Source organism: Aspergillus caelatus, assembly GCF_009193585.1.
Source record: "Aspergillus caelatus strain CBS 763.97 unplaced genomic scaffold BDV27scaffold_197, whole genome shotgun sequence".
Classification (NCBI taxonomy): Eukaryota; Fungi; Ascomycota; class Eurotiomycetes; order Eurotiales; family Aspergillaceae; genus Aspergillus; species Aspergillus caelatus.
This window is the reverse complement of record NW_022475460.1, coordinates 37,875-56,200: the sequence shown is the minus strand read 5'-3', so window position 1 is coordinate 56,200 and position 18,326 is coordinate 37,875. Positions and strand designations below refer to the sequence as shown.

General features: G+C 47.8%; 6 protein-coding genes across 6 annotated transcripts; 3 read left to right on the top strand and 3 right to left on the bottom strand.

The window, feature by feature from the left end:
- Position 1: 1 nt before the first annotated feature.
- On the bottom strand, positions 2–2,676 carry BDV27DRAFT_35055 (putative phospholipase A2 (PlaA)). Its single transcript, XM_032076392.1, has one exon. It carries the CDS (start codon positions 2,638–2,640, stop codon positions 157–159), a length of 2,484 nt encoding a protein of 827 aa, XP_031923890.1. The 5' UTR covers positions 2,641–2,676; the 3' UTR covers positions 2–156.
- A 240-nt stretch (positions 2,677–2,916) lies between these two features.
- Positions 2,917–5,302, top strand: BDV27DRAFT_35053 (EXO70 family protein). The gene is made up of 3 exons (XM_032076391.1): positions 2,917–3,397; positions 3,455–3,672; positions 3,733–5,302. The coding sequence occupies exons 1-3, from the start codon at positions 3,114–3,116 to the stop codon at positions 5,124–5,126; spliced, it is 1,896 nt and encodes a 631-aa protein (XP_031923889.1). The 5' UTR covers positions 2,917–3,113; the 3' UTR covers positions 5,127–5,302.
- Positions 5,303–5,436: 134 nt separating this feature from the next.
- On the top strand, positions 5,437–7,814 carry ade13 (adenylosuccinase ADE13). The gene is made up of 9 exons (XM_032068200.1): positions 5,437–5,577; positions 5,638–5,724; positions 5,782–6,509; positions 6,561–6,677; positions 6,730–6,802; positions 6,851–6,929; positions 6,988–6,994; positions 7,052–7,109; positions 7,167–7,814. The coding sequence occupies exons 1-9, from the start codon at positions 5,526–5,528 to the stop codon at positions 7,415–7,417; spliced, it is 1,452 nt and encodes a 483-aa protein (XP_031923888.1). The 5' UTR covers positions 5,437–5,525; the 3' UTR covers positions 7,418–7,814.
- A 756-nt stretch (positions 7,815–8,570) lies between these two features.
- On the bottom strand, positions 8,571–10,162 carry BDV27DRAFT_148367 (uncharacterized protein; the record flags this gene model as incomplete). Its single annotated transcript, XM_032070900.1, has 5 exons — positions 8,571–8,597; positions 8,658–9,082; positions 9,169–9,474; positions 9,597–9,778; positions 9,855–10,162. 5 exons carry the CDS (start codon positions 10,160–10,162, stop codon positions 8,571–8,573), a joined length of 1,248 nt encoding a protein of 415 aa, XP_031923887.1.
- A 4,076-nt stretch (positions 10,163–14,238) lies between these two features.
- BDV27DRAFT_161317 (PDK/BCKDK family protein kinase) lies at positions 14,239–15,807 on the top strand (the record flags this gene model as incomplete). The annotated part of the gene is made up of 4 exons (XM_032073206.1): positions 14,239–14,350; positions 14,444–14,592; positions 14,687–15,681; positions 15,744–15,807. The coding sequence occupies 4 exons, from the start codon at positions 14,239–14,241 to the stop codon at positions 15,805–15,807; spliced, it is 1,320 nt and encodes a 439-aa protein (XP_031923886.1).
- A 773-nt stretch (positions 15,808–16,580) lies between these two features.
- BDV27DRAFT_133966 (uncharacterized protein) lies at positions 16,581–18,321 on the bottom strand. Its single transcript, XM_032068199.1, has 5 exons — positions 18,265–18,321; positions 17,963–18,194; positions 17,511–17,911; positions 17,227–17,387; positions 16,581–17,099 (listed from the first exon to the last, which is right to left on the bottom strand). The coding sequence occupies exons 3-5, from the start codon at positions 17,641–17,643 to the stop codon at positions 16,683–16,685; spliced, it is 711 nt and encodes a 236-aa protein (XP_031923885.1). The 5' UTR covers positions 17,644–17,911; positions 17,963–18,194; positions 18,265–18,321; the 3' UTR covers positions 16,581–16,682.
- Positions 18,322–18,326: the final 5 nt, after the last annotated feature.

Here is an 18,326-nt window from a genome sequence, read left to right as displayed (position 1 = left end):
AACATACCCATACAAAATCTATATTATAATTAATACTAGAAGGCACAAAGCTGCGGTAATTTCCACAAAGATCAGATATATACACATTCAGTATTCTAATGCTACTTAAAATGAGAGCAAAGGACTTGTAAAGGACAGGTTTAGCACTCGGGAATATCAAAGAGGCACAAACCCCTCCATCCGTTGTCGGGCCTCTTCTTCCTCCCGTCGTAGTCGGTCAGACTTCTTGCGCTCATAAACGGCCCGGACGACGCGTTTCACCTGTTCCTCGCCTTGAGCGAAATTGGCCTTGGCAAGTCCGACGACCGCGTCGATCTGCTCCGGGCTGTATACGAAATTCCAGGTGGAGAGGAAGTCATCAACATCTGGATCGATGGAGCCAGGGTGCGGTGTTAGGGGTTTAGCTGGATCGGAAACGTTCGCAGAGGACTTGGTCTCCTTTTGTTGCGCGGGAGCTGGGGACTTTTTCAGCGACGAGCTGGGCGGCAATTCCGGGGCATCTGGGTTCGGGATGAGAGGGAAATATACGACCGCAATACCTGCGTCAGGGCGCATCAAGTGGAAGTCGGACTCTTTGTGATCCTTGTTCCTAGGTTGGAAGAGACGCTTTGATGGTGGTGGTTCTTCACCGGAGACTCTCTCTTGCGTGGTGCCGACCCAGACATTGCAGTAGTCTAGATCGGTGTCTCCATTGCTAGGGTTCTGTCCGGGGTCCGTGGATGGGGTTTGTCCATTACTCGCAGTGTTTCTATCGTTGTCTTGAGCTTCTCTGATCTTTGAGTCGAGTTCCGCTTCGGATATGTTTTGTGCTTCCCGGAGTTTTTCCTCGGTTTCCTTCAACTCTGTATCCTCTTTTGGCCAGCCAGCACCTAATGGCCAGCCTTTGACACCTCGTTGTCGTGCGTACCCGTCGACAACTGAAAGCCAGTTCTCTTGCTTTATGTCGGCTGAAGCGTCAAACGCAAGGATGATATCTACGTCTCTGCCGGGACGCAGCAGTGGATATATGGGCAGGTTATTGCTCATTCCCGCATCCATTAGCCGCAGATGCGAGCTTCGGAAGATTGACTCGGGACAGGAAGGTGGCAGGACATCCTTCATACCTAGCACATAGTTCGGTATAGTGGCAGGGTCGATGGGATGAACTCGAACCAGATCTTTATCTTTCCCTTGGATTAAAGAGTCTATGCCTGTAAATCCAGTAATGCCTCGTACCAGTGGTCGTATCTCCTTGTAGTAATGAGATAAGGTTGCACAGAAAGCGCTCCCCCAAACTCCCATGAGGCCTGGAACACGAAGTTCAGGGATCGGGTAGTGTCCCTCGGCAATTGCATTGACTCCTCCATTGAAATGCCTGCCTAAAGCCCATGTAGGTATGCCAGCCCCGAGCTCCTCGCAGAAGAATTCATAAGGCGTGAACTCGAACCACTGGAACCACGATTCATCTTGCGCCTCCTTCATCAATGTCTCGGGCGTCGGCTGTTTCTTGGTATGGCCTTCTTCAAGGCTCTCAATGACCGGGATCTCGTGTCGGACGGCAGTATAAATAGGAAGTGGGTGAGCCCCATCGGTGAGGTTGTATTTCTGGTTGGATAATTTCAAGTCCCGATTTGAGACTCCAAGCTCTCCTTTGGGTACCAGCAGTCTCGCAGCTAACAGCATCCCATATATGTCTACCAGTCCGAAATCCGCTCCAGGGTCGCCTTTTAACTTCTCGACTAACCCACTGAGAAGATATTTATTGGTAGGGGCAGTCGTTAATGCATCGAGAGCCTTCGGCGGGAAAGCTATATGTACGCCCAACCTATGCTTTAGGTGGTCCACCAATTTCTGAAAATCGCGGCCCGTAATAGATGAATGATATAGTGTCTGTAGCCAGCAACTGCCACTGACACCAGCAGTATACGTCACACAGTCCCATAAGCCAGCTTCTTGCGTGGCCAGATATGACCCAGTCCCAGCGACAAGCGCCCGCAGCCCACCTCCCGAACCGCACATAGCAATGACAGGGACGTCGTCCGGGTGGATATCTTCTTCAGGAATTTCCAAGTACGATGCAAGTGCTTTCACCCCATGCTCTCGCCTCTTCCGCCTGAACTCCAGTTCCTCACGACATAGATCGCTTCCCACACGAACCCTTGCATCTCGTAATATTTCTGGATTAATATCCGGATCGTGAGCCTCTTTCCAGATATCATCCGCAAGGGAACCGGGGGCCATTGAGAGCTCACGCTGGAGCTTTTGCACTGTCGCTGGAAGCAATCGGGTCCAGTCCGGAATGATATAATTTTTAAGGCTGTCAATTTCGATCCAATCGGTTGAACCCACCGTCTGCTTTACTCCGTCAAACTTATGTAGGATGTTAGTCCATATTGAGTTCGGGTCGCCATGATCGGAGCTGTGCTCGGAGCTTAAGTCCCAAGTGCCTTTTTGCGAGCTAGCAGATGACGGCTTTGCGGACCGGTCGTCGACATGGTAGGTCGTAGAAGTGGAAAACCGAGCTGTTTGATCGGTCTGTAGTACCGAGTGTTTGTAGTAACGGGTCTGACCACTAGTGGTGTATAGTGCCCCACTGCCCAAAGCTATCAGGACAGCTGGGGGAACAGTCCAGCGAAGACGCAATGCCTTCGCAGCACCCATGTTGTGACAGGTACCGCGCAGGAGAGGGGAGGTACAGGACAGCATGCGACCTTTAAAGCCATGGCGAGTGGGCCAGACCACGGCGATCCCTTTCGTAGCATTTCCGACTTTACCCAACTTGCAGGCAGGGTGACATCATATCACGTGCAATCATCGGCACAATAGACGGACCGGCTGCATGCCTCTTTGGGGCTAGTGGTGGTTGCGGAGTGGGAAAAGCAACCTATGAATTGTCGCTGTTTGGTCCGGGGAGTAACAAAGCTCCAACAACTTAATTAATTATGCCCACTCTATGAGGCCAGGTGCCTCATCGGCCAGCTGTTCAGTTCCTTGGAATCGCCCTGACTTTGGATTATCACTTTGGCTCCGACCAGCAAGACATGACGTCTTTTGGATAGAAGCGCGCGAGTGAAATTGTCATATTTTCGATTGTCTCATGATTGTGGGACCTGCCGCTCGAGCACTCCCTGACCATGGTAGCCCCAAGGAATACTGCTTACGCAGAGGAGAGCGCGGAGGTGGAGGTGTTGTATGCCAATCTTGAGAAGCTTAAAGTTCTTACCAAGAAAATCCAAGGTTCCCTTGTCCGCCTTGAAACTGGAGGGAATGTCGTGAAACATGCTATTGGGCCTATCTACAGTAATACCCAATCGCTTCAAATCACCAACAATAACATTGATAAGGTCAACGACGCTATTGACCGTCTGCGCCAACCTCTCGACGCAAAGAGTCGGGAGGAGGGCATCATCCGCTCTGGGTAAGCGAATGTCTTGTTATGTTCCTAAAGTGAACAACCTAGCTGACCCAGTATCAGGCCGCAAAATGTTGAGTTGTCGCAATATCTCGCAGCAATAAAACGTGTAGAAAAGGCTCTCGTTGACCTCAACTCCACGAACTTGAGATCAAACCAGAAAGCTATTTCTGACTTTAATTCTTTATTGAGTACCGGGACTGTTCGACTTCAAGATTTGCTACGAAGCAGGTTAAGCGACGACGTCAGTCCTATTGAGCCTTTGCATTATCTAACGAAAGGTGTGTTTCAACATCATGCGTGACGTTCCTTCGATCAGTAATACTGATATCTCTATGTAGAACTGCCGTTTCCTTCGATTCCGGAAGAAACCGTTACAGAGCTGGGACCTATATGTTCTGCAATCAATTCCGCAGCAATTCACGGCCCACAACATGGCGACGGCGGAAATCCCGCCCTTAAAATATATGCTGCAGTTCGAGCACCGTATATCACCTCAAGCCTGCAAAATCTTGCCATTGCATCGCTGAATACTGTTAAAAGACGAGCTGATGATGGCCCTTACAGACAAGGCACTAATGGAATTGGCATTTATTCGAACGCCTTGGAGAACTTCATATACGCCGAGCACGATATAATCTCAAGAATCTTTACTGGGGATCAGCGGGGTTTGGCTCTACAAGCAACATGTCAGTCAGCTATGGCTGAATACTCGAAGACCCTGCGTGAGCTCAATCAATATATCAAAGCCAATCTCATGACGGACTGCTTCTTAGCTTTTGAAATCATTGAAATTGTTACAGCGATGTCTTATCGTGTTGATTCAAAGACAGGGGAGCTCAAGAGCATGTTCATTGAAGCTCTTAGGCCTATTCGCGAAACCGCAAAGTCATCCCTCTCAGAATTGCTTGAAGAAACGAAACGAAAAGCTGCATCCATCCAGGTTCTACCACCAGATGGCGGGTCTGTGCCTCTTGTCAACGAGGTCATGAGTTCTTTGATCACGTTGACTGCTTATTCTGGACCTCTGGCATCTATTTTAACTTCCTTGGGAGATGGAAATTGGCGCTCTAATTCTAATGCTTCGGGTACTGCTCCTTTAGATGTCAGTCCAGATAGCTCAACGCTTCTATCGCACTTCATTCTTGACATGATCGAAGCCCTTATGATTGCTCTGGAGTCTCGGGGTCGGGCATTCCATCGCACGAAAGCTGTCCAGGGCGTCTTCCTGTCAAATATATTTTGCAATGTTGACCGCGCTATTCGGTCGAATGCCGAACTAGCACGATACCTCGGCTCTCCCGACAGTATCGCACGGATAGACACCTTTCGCAAGCGCGCTACTTCAACTTATTTGGATTCTTGGAAGGAGACTTCGCAGTATCTGCTTGATGTGCAATACACATCTCGGGGTGCCGGTGCGTCAACTAGGCCAACGTCCGGAGGCATTGTTGATTCTAGCGCCATAGTCAAATCTCTTTCATCAAAAGATAAAGACGCAATTAAGGATAAGTTCAAGGCGTTCAATGCAAGCTTCGATGACCTAGTTTCTCGTCACAAGGCTCTGTATATGGAGCGAGAGGTGCGAGGTGTCCTGTCCCGTGAGGTGCAGACTGTGCTGGAGCCATTGTATGCGCGTTTCTGGGACCGCTACCATGAAATCGACAAGGGAAGAGGCAAGTATGTCAAGTATGACAAGGGGAGCCTTTCTGCGCAGCTTGCAGGATTGGGATAGGTATACCTGGGTTAAACCCACATCCTAATACTTAGCATTTGTTGGAGGACAATGTGATGGTTTCGAATGCGCTGCGCTGCGTTTCAAAACGTCGTTAATATGTCTATATGTGATTATATCTAGGATTCCGAGGGAGTTCTATTATTTTTTTAATGCTATAATTCTTGAACCACAGAGTACCCGCTTATCTCTTTATCCGCAAGTATTATCAAATATCATGTGATGATAGCCCCTCCGGATTTAACTCATAACGTGACTGATAAGCGGAGCCCCGCTAAGTCTGGCCACCGCAAGCAAAATTTCCGTCGATCACGCACACACTCTACCCCCAAACCTCTTTCTATTTCTCTTCCTGCCTCTCAATTCCTTGTGGAAGTGCTTCGATTTCATTTTGGCAGGATGTCTGCAAGCAACGATGTTTACCAGACCCCTCTCAACTCGCGTTATGCGAGTAAGTGCCCCGCAATATGCTTCTACAGCAAGCTTGTACTAATACCGCGGGGTTTTGTAGGCGATGAGATGAAATACCTCTTTTCTCCGAGAAACCGTTTCTCCACCTGGAGAAAGCTCTGGCTGTGGCTTGCTGAGTCTGAGAAAGGTATAATCTTGCATAGTCCAGACGTCAGATAACAGCTTCCCCCCTAACCCGTCATAGAGCTCGGCTTGTCTATCTCCGATGAGGCCATTGAGCAGATGAAGGCCCACCTTACCATCCAGGACGAAGAGTTCAAGGTTGCTGCTGAGGAGGAGAAGCGCCGTAGACACGATGTTATGGCCCACGTTCATGCTTACGGTCAGGTCGCACCCGCTGCTGCTGGCATCATTCACTGGGGTGCCACTTCATGCTACTGCACCGACAATGCGGATTTAATCTTCCTCCGTGACGGTCTCGACATCCTCATTCCCAAGCTTGCTGTCGTCATTGACAAGCTGTCCGCGTTCGCCCAGCAGTACAAGGACCTGCCTTGCCTTGGTTTCACTCACGGCCAGCCCGCTCAGCTTGTTACTGTCGGAAAGAGAGCCTGCCTCTGGATTCAGGACTTGCTTATGGATCTGAGGAACTTGGAGAGGGCCCGTGATGACTTGCGCTTCCGTGGTGTCAAGGGTACCACCGGTACTCAGGCTTCTTTCCTCCAGATCTTCGACGGAGACCACTCCAAGGTTGAACAGCTGGACGAGCTTGTTACCCAGAAGGCCGGCTTCGATTCCGCATTCATCATCTCCAGTCAGACCTATTCTCGAAAGATCGACGTTGACGTTGGCAACGCCCTGGGCTCTTTTGGATCCACCTGCGAGCGCATCGGCATCGACATCCGCCATTTGGCCATGCTTAAGGAGGTTGAGGAGCCATTCGAGAAAGACCAGATCGGCAGCAGTGCCATGGTTAGTGGCTTATATGATTAAACAACCCTCTTTTATCTAACCGATTCATAGGCTTACAAGCGTAACCCCATGCGTTCTGAGCGTCTGTGCTCGCTCGGAAGACACCTCCAGAACCTCCCCAAGGATGCGCTGGACACCTACTCCGCGCAGTGGTTCGAACGTTCTCTGGTAAGACAATACTACTTCCTGCGAAAAAAAAATATTTACTAACAACCACCAGGACGACAGCGCCATCCGTCGTATCAGCATTCCCGAGCTCTATCTCTCTGCCGATGCTTGTCTCATTCTCCTGAGTAAGTGAGCGCCAAAGTCACCTCGAGACGATAACTAACTCCCTCAAGACAACGTTACCTCAGGCTTCGTTGTCTACCCCGAAGTCATCAAGCGTCGTGTCAATGACGAACTTCCCTTTATGGCCACGTAAGTCCCTCAAAAGTCCCCTAAATTACAAAACGCCATATACTAACCGTCTCACCAGTGAAAACGTAAGCTATCTACGATACCATTCGCTGAATACACCAACATACTAATTGATAATTTAGGTCATCATGGCCTGCGTCAAGAAGGGCCTCTCCCGCCAGGACGCCCACGAGGAGATCCGTAAGTGACTCTCATAAAGAACACCTTGCCCCCTCATTCTGACAAACTCTATCACAGGTGTCCTCTCCCACCAGGCAGCAGACAATGTCAAGAAGCACGGCAAGGACAACGACCTGCTCGAGCGTATCCGCCGCACCGCATTCTTCAACCCCATCCTGGGCGAACTCGACACCCTCCTCGACCCTAGCACCTTCGTCGGCCGTGCCCCCCAGCAAGTCGAGAAGTTCACCTCCACTGAGGTCAAGAAGGCTCTCGAGCCATATGCCGCTGCCGTTGCCAAGGCTGAGACCTCTACGCTTAGCGTTTAAGGTTGCAGACATAGAGGCATGCATCTATATAAAACATACATGGCTTTCCCTCAAAGTGCAGGCCGGGCTCCAGGGGAAAAGAGGATACCTACCAAACTGTGAACCCCCTTACTGTGAAGTATGAAGACAATGTGACAAGCATGAGAGGAGGTTTGTTCGTCTCATGCAAACACATGTGAAAAGAAACATAGAGTTAAACCACGTTGCGCAAAAGTTCTCATTTTCCAAAAGGGATCACCAAATTATGTATATAGTAATCGATGACTGAGACGTTTATTGCCCTCTTCCTCTGTTTCATGGCGCTTGACTCTACAGCACTTGTAACATAATACGGCGGGCCGGGCCCCGAGTCCATGTGCGGTTGCACTAAGTGGAATCATGGATACCTGTGTGTTAGATTAGGGCTATCAAACGGCCATCGCCGCTGCACAAAAGTACCTAACTAACCACCCGGCCCACCACCTGGTAGTAAGCATAAGATCCACTAGGTTTCTTAACTCCGAGGCAAAACCATATCACAGTCTGTTCAGTGTTCACACACTGACCCCGCCGTCCCACTTTCAGAAATGAGGGGTACTCGTAAGTCCAAGCAAGGGAGAGTAAAGAAAACAAGAGACACGCAAGTGAGTGGGTTGTATTACAAATACAAGATATGATGTGTAAGATACAAATTTGTAATATACATGAGAGAAGAAAAATCTGAAAGGGAAATCGCACTTCAAACAACCATGCGTGTCGTAATATAACATGTGAGGTTTCAAATATGAAAGTGTAGGTCCGGGTCCTTCTTTTCTAGCAATTTTTTTTTCTGTTCGAACTTATCTGAAAATACAGGTTGGGAATCAAAAAGAGACAGGAGAAGTAGCGCTGTGATACAACAGGCGTGCAGAAATATTAAAGTTGTCGTTAAATGCGTCAATCTCGTGTATGATAAAAAATCTATGTAAACTGTGAAAATGGTTTAGCAAGGCGATCAAAAGGAGAAAGAGAAAGATGCGGAAGCAAGACTCCGAGGAAATTACACCCGTAGAGAGAGTGGTACTGCATACCTCACCACCCAAATACAGAGCCGGATAGAGCCCAGAAGTCATGTGTCCTTGACATGTCATCTAGCTGCCGTATCACGCATATGACTATGATCCAGTCCCATCGTTTAGAGCATTGACAACCAGTTAATGACCTGAGAAGAACAACTATGTTAAGATAGGCACTTGCTTCAGTGAAATGTAGAGAAACTTACCATCATTGCCTGAATCAATGCCTCCTTCTCACCATAGTGCATACCATCCCAGCTCTCTGCTTGTAGAGTTGCATTGTACATTCCCAACGTTTCCATACCTCTGGTTCGTGCTGCCTCAAATGTATCCAGCGTGTATTGCCAACTACTCGCATGGATGTTGCTTCCAGAATGCTTTTGGTGACCCGGGGCAGTTGGACCTATCCAGAGGAAGGGCATGTCACGTTTACTAGATTGGGCCATTCCTAGCCATTCATCCATGCTATTTCCAGCAATCCCAAGTGAATAGGAGGTAGAAAGAGAAAGACTCTGGATCACAGGAACAGGCTTTCCCTGACTACCCGCTCGGTTGATGAGCTGTCGGAATCTCTCTTGAGCGCTCTTCGAAGCAGGTGAGCTCGTTGCTGTCACGAAAGAGTGGGGAATGGCTGCATAGTAGACCTGGTCAGCATTTGAGGCAGAACCAAACCTGGAAATGGCAACCATAGTTATTTTTAAGGGGGTCTATGCTCACAAGATGAACAGGCATTTGGGCCTGAGGTTATTTTGTTGTCGTTTTGCTTCTCCACCTGCTCGCTAGAGGTAATTCTCAGCGGTAGACAGGAGGCGCTGGTGAACTGTGAGCCACATCTGCATTTCTCAATCTGCTCATTGGTCATCTCCGATCCTCTCAAGGCACCAGTTGCGAGGTCCCCCCGAACAAGGATATTAAATCCGGCGTAGATATCGGCGAGAGATTCATCGCCAACGAAAACGAGAGCGCCAAACTTTTGCAGAATGTCACATATTTCAGCGTTGCTATACCAGCGATAGAAGCAGCCTGCACGACCAGAATTAGTCAATTTCCTACTGGAAAGGAAGGAAAGGGGACATAAAGACAGAGCTACTGTGGCTGACCGTTGCTTCGTGGCATCAGCAGACCACAATCAGCATCTCGCTCACCTTTGGAAATGTATGCCTCGTCAAAGCCATGCCGGCCGCCATTACTCATTGCACTGAGCAACGAATCTCGAGTCTGGCAGTACGAATGGCTCAGAGCTCCCCGGCCCTCCATTTTAGGGGGTTCGTAGAGAGCAAGAGATGAGATGCCACACTCCTGGCGTCCTACATACCGCTCCAGGAGACTACCGGCAAGGTCTGTCAGTTTGATTCTTTATCGGAGCTCTAACATTTTCAGGATCTCACGGGTATAATACTCACTCCGACGAGGTGCCCGTGACGATCATACTAGGCTGAGTAGAGGTGAAGGGAAGAAAGAAAATATCACGGATGAGCCAGACAATGTAGAAGACCCCGAGGACCCAGAGGGATGCCATTAGCTTGTAAGTAGACGATCGCCAGGTGACTCTCCGGACCAACCTGCGTCCATTGGGGCCTTCGATTGGACCACGCCGCTGTGGCTGATTACCCTGCTGCATACTTGTAAATGGATATGCAAATGCCTCGTTCGCCGACGACGAGGCCATTGGTTCACTATGGGAGGTACGGCGACGAGACATAGCCGGCATGTTGATATGCACGTGCAGTTCTGGAAGGGGGGAGGAAAAGGGCCGTGCAGAAGTATGAGTGAGAAAGTCGATGCAATCTTAGAAATGATGCATCTGTTTAGGAGTAGGGCTGCTTTAGTGGCAAAATTTTTAGAAATACACAAGGGAAGTGAAAAGGACAAGGAACCGAGGCGAAAGAGGTAGATTGGGGCCAAAGCAGAGGAGGGGTGCAATCGTTGTCGTGAATCGTTAGTCGTGAGAGGAAGATGCTGGGGGAGGGGCACTTGGTGGAAAGTATTCAGTAAGGAAGTCGTGCGGTTCAGTGTCCCTCTGCTATTTCCCAATTGGGAACTTTCGTCGTCTTCAAATTGTCCTGCTTTTTTTTTTTTTATTCCCGTCTTCTTTAATCTCTCTCCTTTCCACTTCCTTCTCCTAGATCTGCGACTCTTGAGTAAAAATTTTTGGTCCTTGTACTTGATTGTGAGCAGGTCCCCCTTTTTAATCCTCGCGTTTTTCAACGACCCTAGGAGATTAACGAAGCAGAGCCGTTGATTATAATCCCCCAGCCACGCCACGATAATACGAAACGAGAGAGAGAGAGAGAGAGAGAGACTAAAAGAAAACAAAAAACAGATAAAAAAAAAAAAAAACGGCGAGATGGATAGCGAGAGGGGCCTTGGTTCAGGAAGAGAGCCAGTGACGGGTAGAAAAATGGCATACAGCCAGCATGAGGGCGAAAAAGGTAATCTCATGGAGTGTTGCGGATCCCTTTTTTTTTTTTTCTTGCTTGCCTCATCTCTCTGTCAAAAATTCCTTTTTTTTTTTTTTTTTTACCTCTTAGTATTATTATTTCCAAACTATCGGCTGGCCCTTAAATTATTACATTAGTGACTACACTACAACCGAGGAAATTAAGCGCAACCCAATTTAAAATCTCATTCTAGAAAACAAAAATGAGGAAAAATAAGAATTAAAAAATTCCTCAGGCTAGAAGTGGTGGAAAAGAAAATACCCAAGGGAAGAAAAATGACACGAATACAAAAACCCCATTAAAAAAATGGGGGTTTGCCAGCAACGTTTGCATCATCATTGATTCATTGTGTTCACCGTTTTTCGATGACAATCCACAAGGCGAGACACACATCGATACTAATACAAAGAAAGGAAAAAGAAAACATCAATTCGGAAGTACAGAGTACAAGTCGCCTTTTTAGATCAATCAATTCCTTTTCATTTAAGCGGACCATTGAAAGAGGTATGATGATCTATATCTCAATGGATTCGTAAACTTTTTATTGTTTTTGGGTTTATCCGGTACAATCCAGACAACTCATTTATTTCCAAACCACATGTAAAAATAAATAAAAAGATAAAAAAAAATATAGAATAGAATAAAATAAAATGACAGCAATAACAGCAGCGAACCTTGCCAAGTACCTCGTTCCGATTCTGGCAAATGGGCAGTGCTGCCCTAAGCGGGTGCCGGCGGTGATCGTCGTGGTGCGACAAACTCCACCAAAGAATCGTGCCCTCGAGCGTGTTCTTGACAGGCGCCCACTAAGGCCAACTAGGGCTTAGCAGCTTGCGTTTCCAGCTGTTCTCCACAGCTTCAAATTACAGTTACTATGTGCTTGACTGCGGATTCTTCCTATTGGCCAGCCGGCTTATATCTCTCCTTTAAGGCTCCATTCCGAGAAGAACACTACAACTGATCTGACAGGTTGGAATTACAGTCTCTGACGCTGCTTTTGCGCAATCTCCTCCGCCGCGTGGGAAAATCGTTCGCTAAACCCCTGGTTCAAAGTTTCCGCATCGAAGGAAGAATGGAAGCCATCTGGATCGTGAAAGCGGTGTGGAATATGATCTGCTCACCATGATGCTATCGTCGGTTGATATCTCACAAAAAGGGGGGACAGGGCTACGAATAAGAGAACTCCAAGTCTCCATTCAATTTCTTCGATGATGACATTACGATCTATGCTATCAATATGGCAATTGCCATGGAGGGCTCACCTCCCGGAGCTTCTACTACTTTTACTACGCCCGAACTATATTTGTAGTTCTTTGTACTAGCTCTCCTTAGATGAAGGGTGTCAACGTAATTCCGTGTAATGTAGGCTAGTCTCCTACAGAGTAATGCCTCCAATATACTACTGACACACCACCCTTCCTTCAACTGAACCCTGTCACCTCCAAATATAGAAATATCTTTTTTTTTAAAGGCTGGTTCACTTCATACTGAGGAGTTCCGTCTTGGATAAGGTGTCGTGGAAGGTATGAGAAAAATTCTATGGCATAAAGAGAAACATGATTCAGTTCAAGTTCTCTCTAATATTTTGTTAAAGCAGAAATATCTAGGTGAAGCAGGGTTCTAGTTCCATTACAGCGTGCAAATCACCAGGCATACTGTACAACGACAGATGGTTAAAAATAGTCGGAAGGGGTATATATATATATATATAATAATTAGAAAAAAAAAAAAATCTCCGAACGCTACTAATTAGTAATAGGCTAGAATAACTATAGAGTACTATATTCTAGTAGGTCGTTTTACAATAGACCAGGTGTTTGGGCGGCGTTGGGCTTCTAGAATCAAGTTAGGCTACCTTTACAAAAAAAGAAAAACAAACCATCTCGTACCTGTCAAGAAACCAAAAGGACAGGAAACAGGGCACGACGACGATCGGCCAGGTTAACTTTCATGTCACTACTTCTCCTCATACTCGCCCCCCCCCCCTCTTGAGATTAGGTTTAATCTCACAGCTGTTGTGTCACGGGACATGCAGGTGACAAAGGGTCAGCACTTCGTCGCTGACAATAGTACGATCTACTTGGTCTCACTACGGACTCTCCCGCGAAAGAAAGATCCGCAAATGCTATTCAATCGCTCTTTGAATGCAACAGGGTCAAGGTTCGATTGTCCTTGGCTTGTCATACCCTTAACAAGAACAAATATAATCTAAAAGGACAATGTGTTTCACGCTGAGAGAATGGACAATCCCGATCTGGGGAACTACCGTCACCACTTCCCGGGTCTTGAAAGTAAATCCCAAAGGACAGCACATTGACTACTGAAGCACACCATGCAACTAGATAACATGGGAGACTCAAGCAAGGCATCTGTCGTTCGGTTTGGGCATAATCCAAGAGCTTGATATGGTCTGGTATTGGATCCTGGGGAACCGCGGACGGATGAACCCTACCGCGGGTGGGAGAAACCTAAAAGTCTTCGCCCTTCAGCCTAACAAAGACTTGTCAAAACTAAGCAGGATTCAATTATATGTTTCTTTTTCGTGTCTCCGGTGGGAGATCCAGACCCATCGGAGCATCCGTGAGGAGAAGTCGAATGATTTTCGGGCGAAGGGGAAAAACCCGGACCAATTTTCACGTTCTCATCGGCAATTCCAGTTGGACGATAAGCATCACGGAGTCCGATCTGGGGTTGATCCCGCTTCAAAACACCATTGTGCCGCCACTTTGTTTCCTGCCTACTTGTTGCAGTACCCAAAAACAAAGGATATCATTCATTATTTTCGGTAGCACATAGATCCATTATTAAAGGGTGAACCGGTTATGCTTGATGGTTCATTGATTACCTGAGGATCGGACGATATTCGTTGTTCCTCGGCCAAGCACGGAATGCCCCCCCCCCACACGTGACTCCCCGGGAAAGAGAGTCTCCGCAACGGCCACAAGAGTCATTCACCAAGCTCCTCCACTTTTTCTTCGTTTGCGGTCCTTTGCATCGACCTTTATAGCATATATCTGGGGTGACCGAAACTCATTCCCCATGTATTGCTAAATTTGTTCACTCTACATATCAAGTCTTGCACCTTTCGCCCTACTCATCTTGTTCTCGACCCCCTCATCTCCTACTCCACTGGTCCCGAGTCATCTGCACTCCGCCGTCCGTTAGCGGAGGAGTCTACCTCGGTAGTAGTCATCCCGACTTTAAACGCCTCCTATCTTCCCAGCTGCAAGCGCCCAGCATTGTCAGCTATACGCTATACCACGCAGTGATATTCGCTCTGTTACGCTATTCAGGGATTATAGAAGTGACTCTCTCGGGCCGTCTGGCCTGATTACCTACAGACACCATGTGGAAGCCGTCGGAGAGGCTGATGGAGACCATCAGACATTATGCCAGCTTCCCCGCCACTGGTGTTTCCCTTCGGCAGATGGTCCAATTTGGAGACAGACCTTCGACTGGTATGTCCATCCTTTGTCCTTTGAGATCTGTTGATGTCATAGCCATGACTTACGGACTTTTGTACTGATCGCGTGACCTCGTCTTTGAAGTAGGAACTCTGTTTCGTGCCTCTCAATTCCTCTCCGAGGAACTCCCAATTCGACTCGCTCACCGTGTCCAGGACCTGGGGGAACTCCCTGATGGACTCAGTGAAATGCCCTCTATCAAGAAGGTCCAGGACTGGTATGCGCAATCGTTCGAGGTATGACTCACCACCCACTCCATTCCGTAGCCCACAATGCCATGAACCCAAGCAAACTCCTCCTAGTATTCTTTGTATCTAACATGGAATAAAGGAAATCATCAACCTGCCTCGGCCGACTCTCACCCAGGAAGTGAAATCCCGGCTGCTACGGCCAGGAAGAATCAACGGTGGTGCTTCGAAGATCCTCTCGGAAACCACTCAGAACCCTAGTATCAAAGAAGGACAATATCGGTCCTCTCCCTCCTCGGCATTGAATCATAATGGAAATGGAAAGGCCGCTGCCGCCGCAGCTCGAAGATATTTTGTACCTTCCGATGACCAGGGCAATTGGCCTCCGGAGTTGAATGATTACAACGAGCGCTTCGCAAAGACTCTCCAGCAAATTAAACGGCGACACGACAGCGTTGTAACCACGGTGGCTCAGGGTATTCTGGAATGGAAGCGCAAACGCCAAAGATTACAGATTGACTCGACCGTCCAGTCCTTCCTCGATCGCTTTTACATGTCTCGGATAGGTATACGTATGTTAATTGGCCAACATATCGCATTGACTGAACAAACGCACGTCCGCCATCCAAACTACGTTGGTATTATCTGTACGAAGACAAATGTCCGTGAAGTCGCCCTCGAAGCTATTGATAACGCCCGATTCGTGTGTGAAGATTACTATGGTCTATTTGAAGCTCCGAAAGTCCAGCTTGTCTGCAAAAATGACCTGAACTTCATGTACGTCCCAGGCCATTTGTCTCATATGCTCTTCGAAACCCTCAAGAACTCCCTCCGTGCAGTGGTAGAGACCCATGGTGCAGACAAGGAAGCTTTCCCAGTCACCAAAGTCATCATTGCCGAAGGAAAAGAAGACATCACTATCAAGGTGTCCGATGAGGGTGGTGGAATTCCCCGCTCTGCTATCCCCTTGGTTTGGACGTACATGTACACTACGGTTGAGCAAACACCCAATTTGGATCCCGATTTTGACAAAAGCGACTTCAAAGCCCCTATGGCCGGCTTCGGGTATGGATTACCTATCAGTCGTTTGTACGCTCGGTACTTTGGTGGGGACTTGAAATTAATCAGCATGGAAGGGTAAGTCTTTTTCCATTCCGTTATCGACCTATTTTTATCCAGCTAGATCTGACTTAGTTTAGATATGGTACGGATGTCTATCTTCATCTGAACCGCCTATCCTCGAGCTCTGAGCCCCTGCAATGACAATTACCAGTCATGAGGGATGGTCGTGTCCGGTTCTCTACTTCCCATAGACTTCATCCTTTCTATTCCGAACCGGATCCACCACCATCTCAAGGATTGACGCCGATGAACATTCGAGCCGTGCGTGCACGCATGCAAAGCAGGGAAGTTTCTACGCGTAAGCAAGTCGGCGATGCTGAGAGCCGGCTTAACGCTGAAAGGCCAGGAAACTAAACCGACCGCTTGCTTATGAACACTATATGGAAGGGCTAATGCTCCCGCTGAGGGCCCGCTTGGGGGTCGATCGTTGTTGGCGGCGAGCTTCACTAATTGGGAGCTCTCTGTGAGTCGACCACTTTGGTTGAAACCATGGCCTTCACTATTCATTGCTTTGTCACACATGTGTGGATAGACAAAAGCGTATATTCTCTGCTTTAAGTAAAACTTGGTCATTCTTGCCTGAATGTGAGTACATCTGATGACCACTACCGACTTTCTAGGAAGGTTCGGGTCTATTGATACCCTTGGGTACCCATTCAGGAGGCAAGTTTGGAAAGGTGGCTCTGGTGATCTACACTTACATAGAGGGTAGAGCCTATAATGCTCCTTCTGATTTTTCTTTATCTACCGTTTTTTCCTATATTCATTTTTTGCTTAGCTATGCTCTTGTCTGTCTTTTTTGTATAGTAGATTATGGGACGATCAGGATATTTTACGGATGGTACGGTATTAGGGATGTATACATGAGCCCATTGTGAATATTCAATTCAATTCATTCATTTCAATCATTTTATCAGATAAGCAAGCCTACACAGTAGACGTATAATCCATAATCAGCATCCCATTACCTCCCAAGACAACAGTAATAAACGCCAAAGAACTGAGATAGAAAGAACTCAAGGCGACGAAATCCCATAGTCCTCCCTCTCAGCACCACTCCATCTCCTCCTCCTCTCCCTTTCTCGCAACTGCTGTCCGCGACCCGCCGACCCAGAAGCAGAACTCGACGCAGTCGACGCCTTCCCCTTCCCTCTCGTCCTATCGGGCGTCGACAACCGCCCCTTATTCTTCGATGATGAAGCAGGCGACGAGAACGCCGACGACGATCCACCGGCATCGGCGGGCCGTCGCCACCCCTCATCGTCAGTTTCATGAACATCAGCAACACTCCGGTGCACAACTAGAGGCTGATTATTTGAAGACGGAGAAGAATTCTGGACGAGGAAGAGGTCAGAGCGGATAGAGGCCGCTACCTCGGGGTCCTCAGGGGCGATGAGCTTAGAAAGGAAGCGACGGCGCGCTTGTGGGAGGGTCTATTTATAGTTAGATTTTATACAATCGGGGTATGATGAGTAGGATTTAGATCTCGGCTAGGGCAATGATGAAGGGACTTTCATTGAAGACGCAAACAAATCAATCGAGACCAATACAATGACTCACCTCTTGAGCAGCCAAAGCCTGCATAGTGAGGAGTTCCCGGTCCATCAGGACACAAAGCGCAGCATGTCTTTCCTCGCGGAGACGACTGCGCACTTTCTTTTCCTGTTCGATAGTCGTGTGGTAGTTTGTTAGTGGGCCGCGCATGCGATCGGAGTCGTATCCTAGGGTTATTAGCTTGTGTGCGTTTTAGGAAACCCAAGAGTGATTGGTAAGTTGTGATAGGCTCCAGATGATGAGATCATATGGATGCTATGTAAGGATAAAGTAAGGAGATGAGAACTTACTGGGATCGATCCCACGTGGATGGTTTTGGCGTCCGGGGTAATCGACGTTCATGTCTTCGTCTTCGCTTTCGTCGTCGATCACGATTGGATCGCGACTGTGAGGGCCTGGAACTGGGACGTTGGGATTGAACATTTTGGTTCTTTGGGGTTAGAGGAAGTTTTTGGCACGACTGATATAGTGCAATGGAAAATTGAGAGGTGCAAGCTTGGGTAGTAGATGGCCAGTAGATGGTCAGCCCAATGGAAGTAGCCTTCTGGCTGATAGAATTTGCACAGGGAATGATGAGCAAATTCGCAATATGGAAGCTAGCACTAGCAAAAGTGCTTTGAAGTTTATAAGAGGGGTGTGGACAAGATGGTAATGTCCAGATATGTTCAGTCATGCAATGTAGACTGTATGTCTTCACAATTAGTTTAAGCCAAGACAATCAATCTACCAATGGTCTACTCACGGTATACACTTAGAAAGGCAGTAGATTGGATCCTCCGCCTAAAACAAGGAATGGTAGCAGAGGAAGTATGTTGGGCAAGACTTGGGGACTGTATTAAAAGAAACACCACCCTTGTCCAGCAGGGCAGTTATGATATGCTGTTTGAGGCGATTGTTACTTTGAAGTCCGTCGTTCTGAAGCAAGCAGAAACACTGACTGGAGAGCTGGAGGTGGTGCCCATGTGACGCCAAAGCTGCTTAGTCATGACCAATCAGATTTCGATGAAATAGTTTGTTTACATTATGGAATCAGATAAATTGTACCAGCATGGATTTCATATTATGCCCCTATTTTCATAACCAATGCGAAAATGAGGAACCTTAAC

What these genes read in the sequence shown, in the direction of transcription:
- BDV27DRAFT_35055 (XM_032076392.1), bottom strand. Translation starts at nt 2,640, where the DNA reads ATGGGTGCTGCGAAGGCATTGCGTCTTCGCTGGACTGTTCCCCCAGCT.
- BDV27DRAFT_35053 (XM_032076391.1), top strand. Translation starts at nt 3,114, where the DNA reads ATGGTAGCCCCAAGGAATACTGCTTACGCAGAGGAGAGCGCGGAGGTG. An exon ending in GAGGGCATCATCCGCTCTGG is followed by an intron (nt 3,398 to 3,454) that starts GTAAGCGAATGT and finishes ACCCAGTATCAG; the next exon opens with GCCGCAAAATGTTGAGTTGT. An exon ending in TTTGCATTATCTAACGAAAG is followed by an intron (nt 3,673 to 3,732) that starts GTGTGTTTCAAC and finishes ATCTCTATGTAG; the next exon opens with AACTGCCGTTTCCTTCGATT.
- ade13 (XM_032068200.1), top strand. Translation starts at nt 5,526, where the DNA reads ATGTCTGCAAGCAACGATGTTTACCAGACCCCTCTCAACTCGCGTTAT. An exon ending in TCTCAACTCGCGTTATGCGA is followed by an intron (nt 5,578 to 5,637) that starts GTAAGTGCCCCG and finishes GGGGTTTTGTAG; the next exon opens with GCGATGAGATGAAATACCTC. An exon ending in GCTTGCTGAGTCTGAGAAAG is followed by an intron (nt 5,725 to 5,781) that starts GTATAATCTTGC and finishes AACCCGTCATAG; the next exon opens with AGCTCGGCTTGTCTATCTCC.
- BDV27DRAFT_133966 (XM_032068199.1), bottom strand. Translation starts at nt 17,643, where the DNA reads ATGTTCAATCCCAACGTCCCAGTTCCAGGCCCTCACAGTCGCGATCCA. An exon ending in TCCACGTGGGATCGATCCCA is followed by an intron (nt 17,388 to 17,510) that starts GTAAGTTCTCAT and finishes TAATAACCCTAG; the next exon opens with GATACGACTCCGATCGCATG. An exon ending in AGGCTTTGGCTGCTCAAGAG is followed by an intron (nt 17,100 to 17,226) that starts GTGAGTCATTGT and finishes AACTATAAATAG; the next exon opens with ACCCTCCCACAAGCGCGCCG.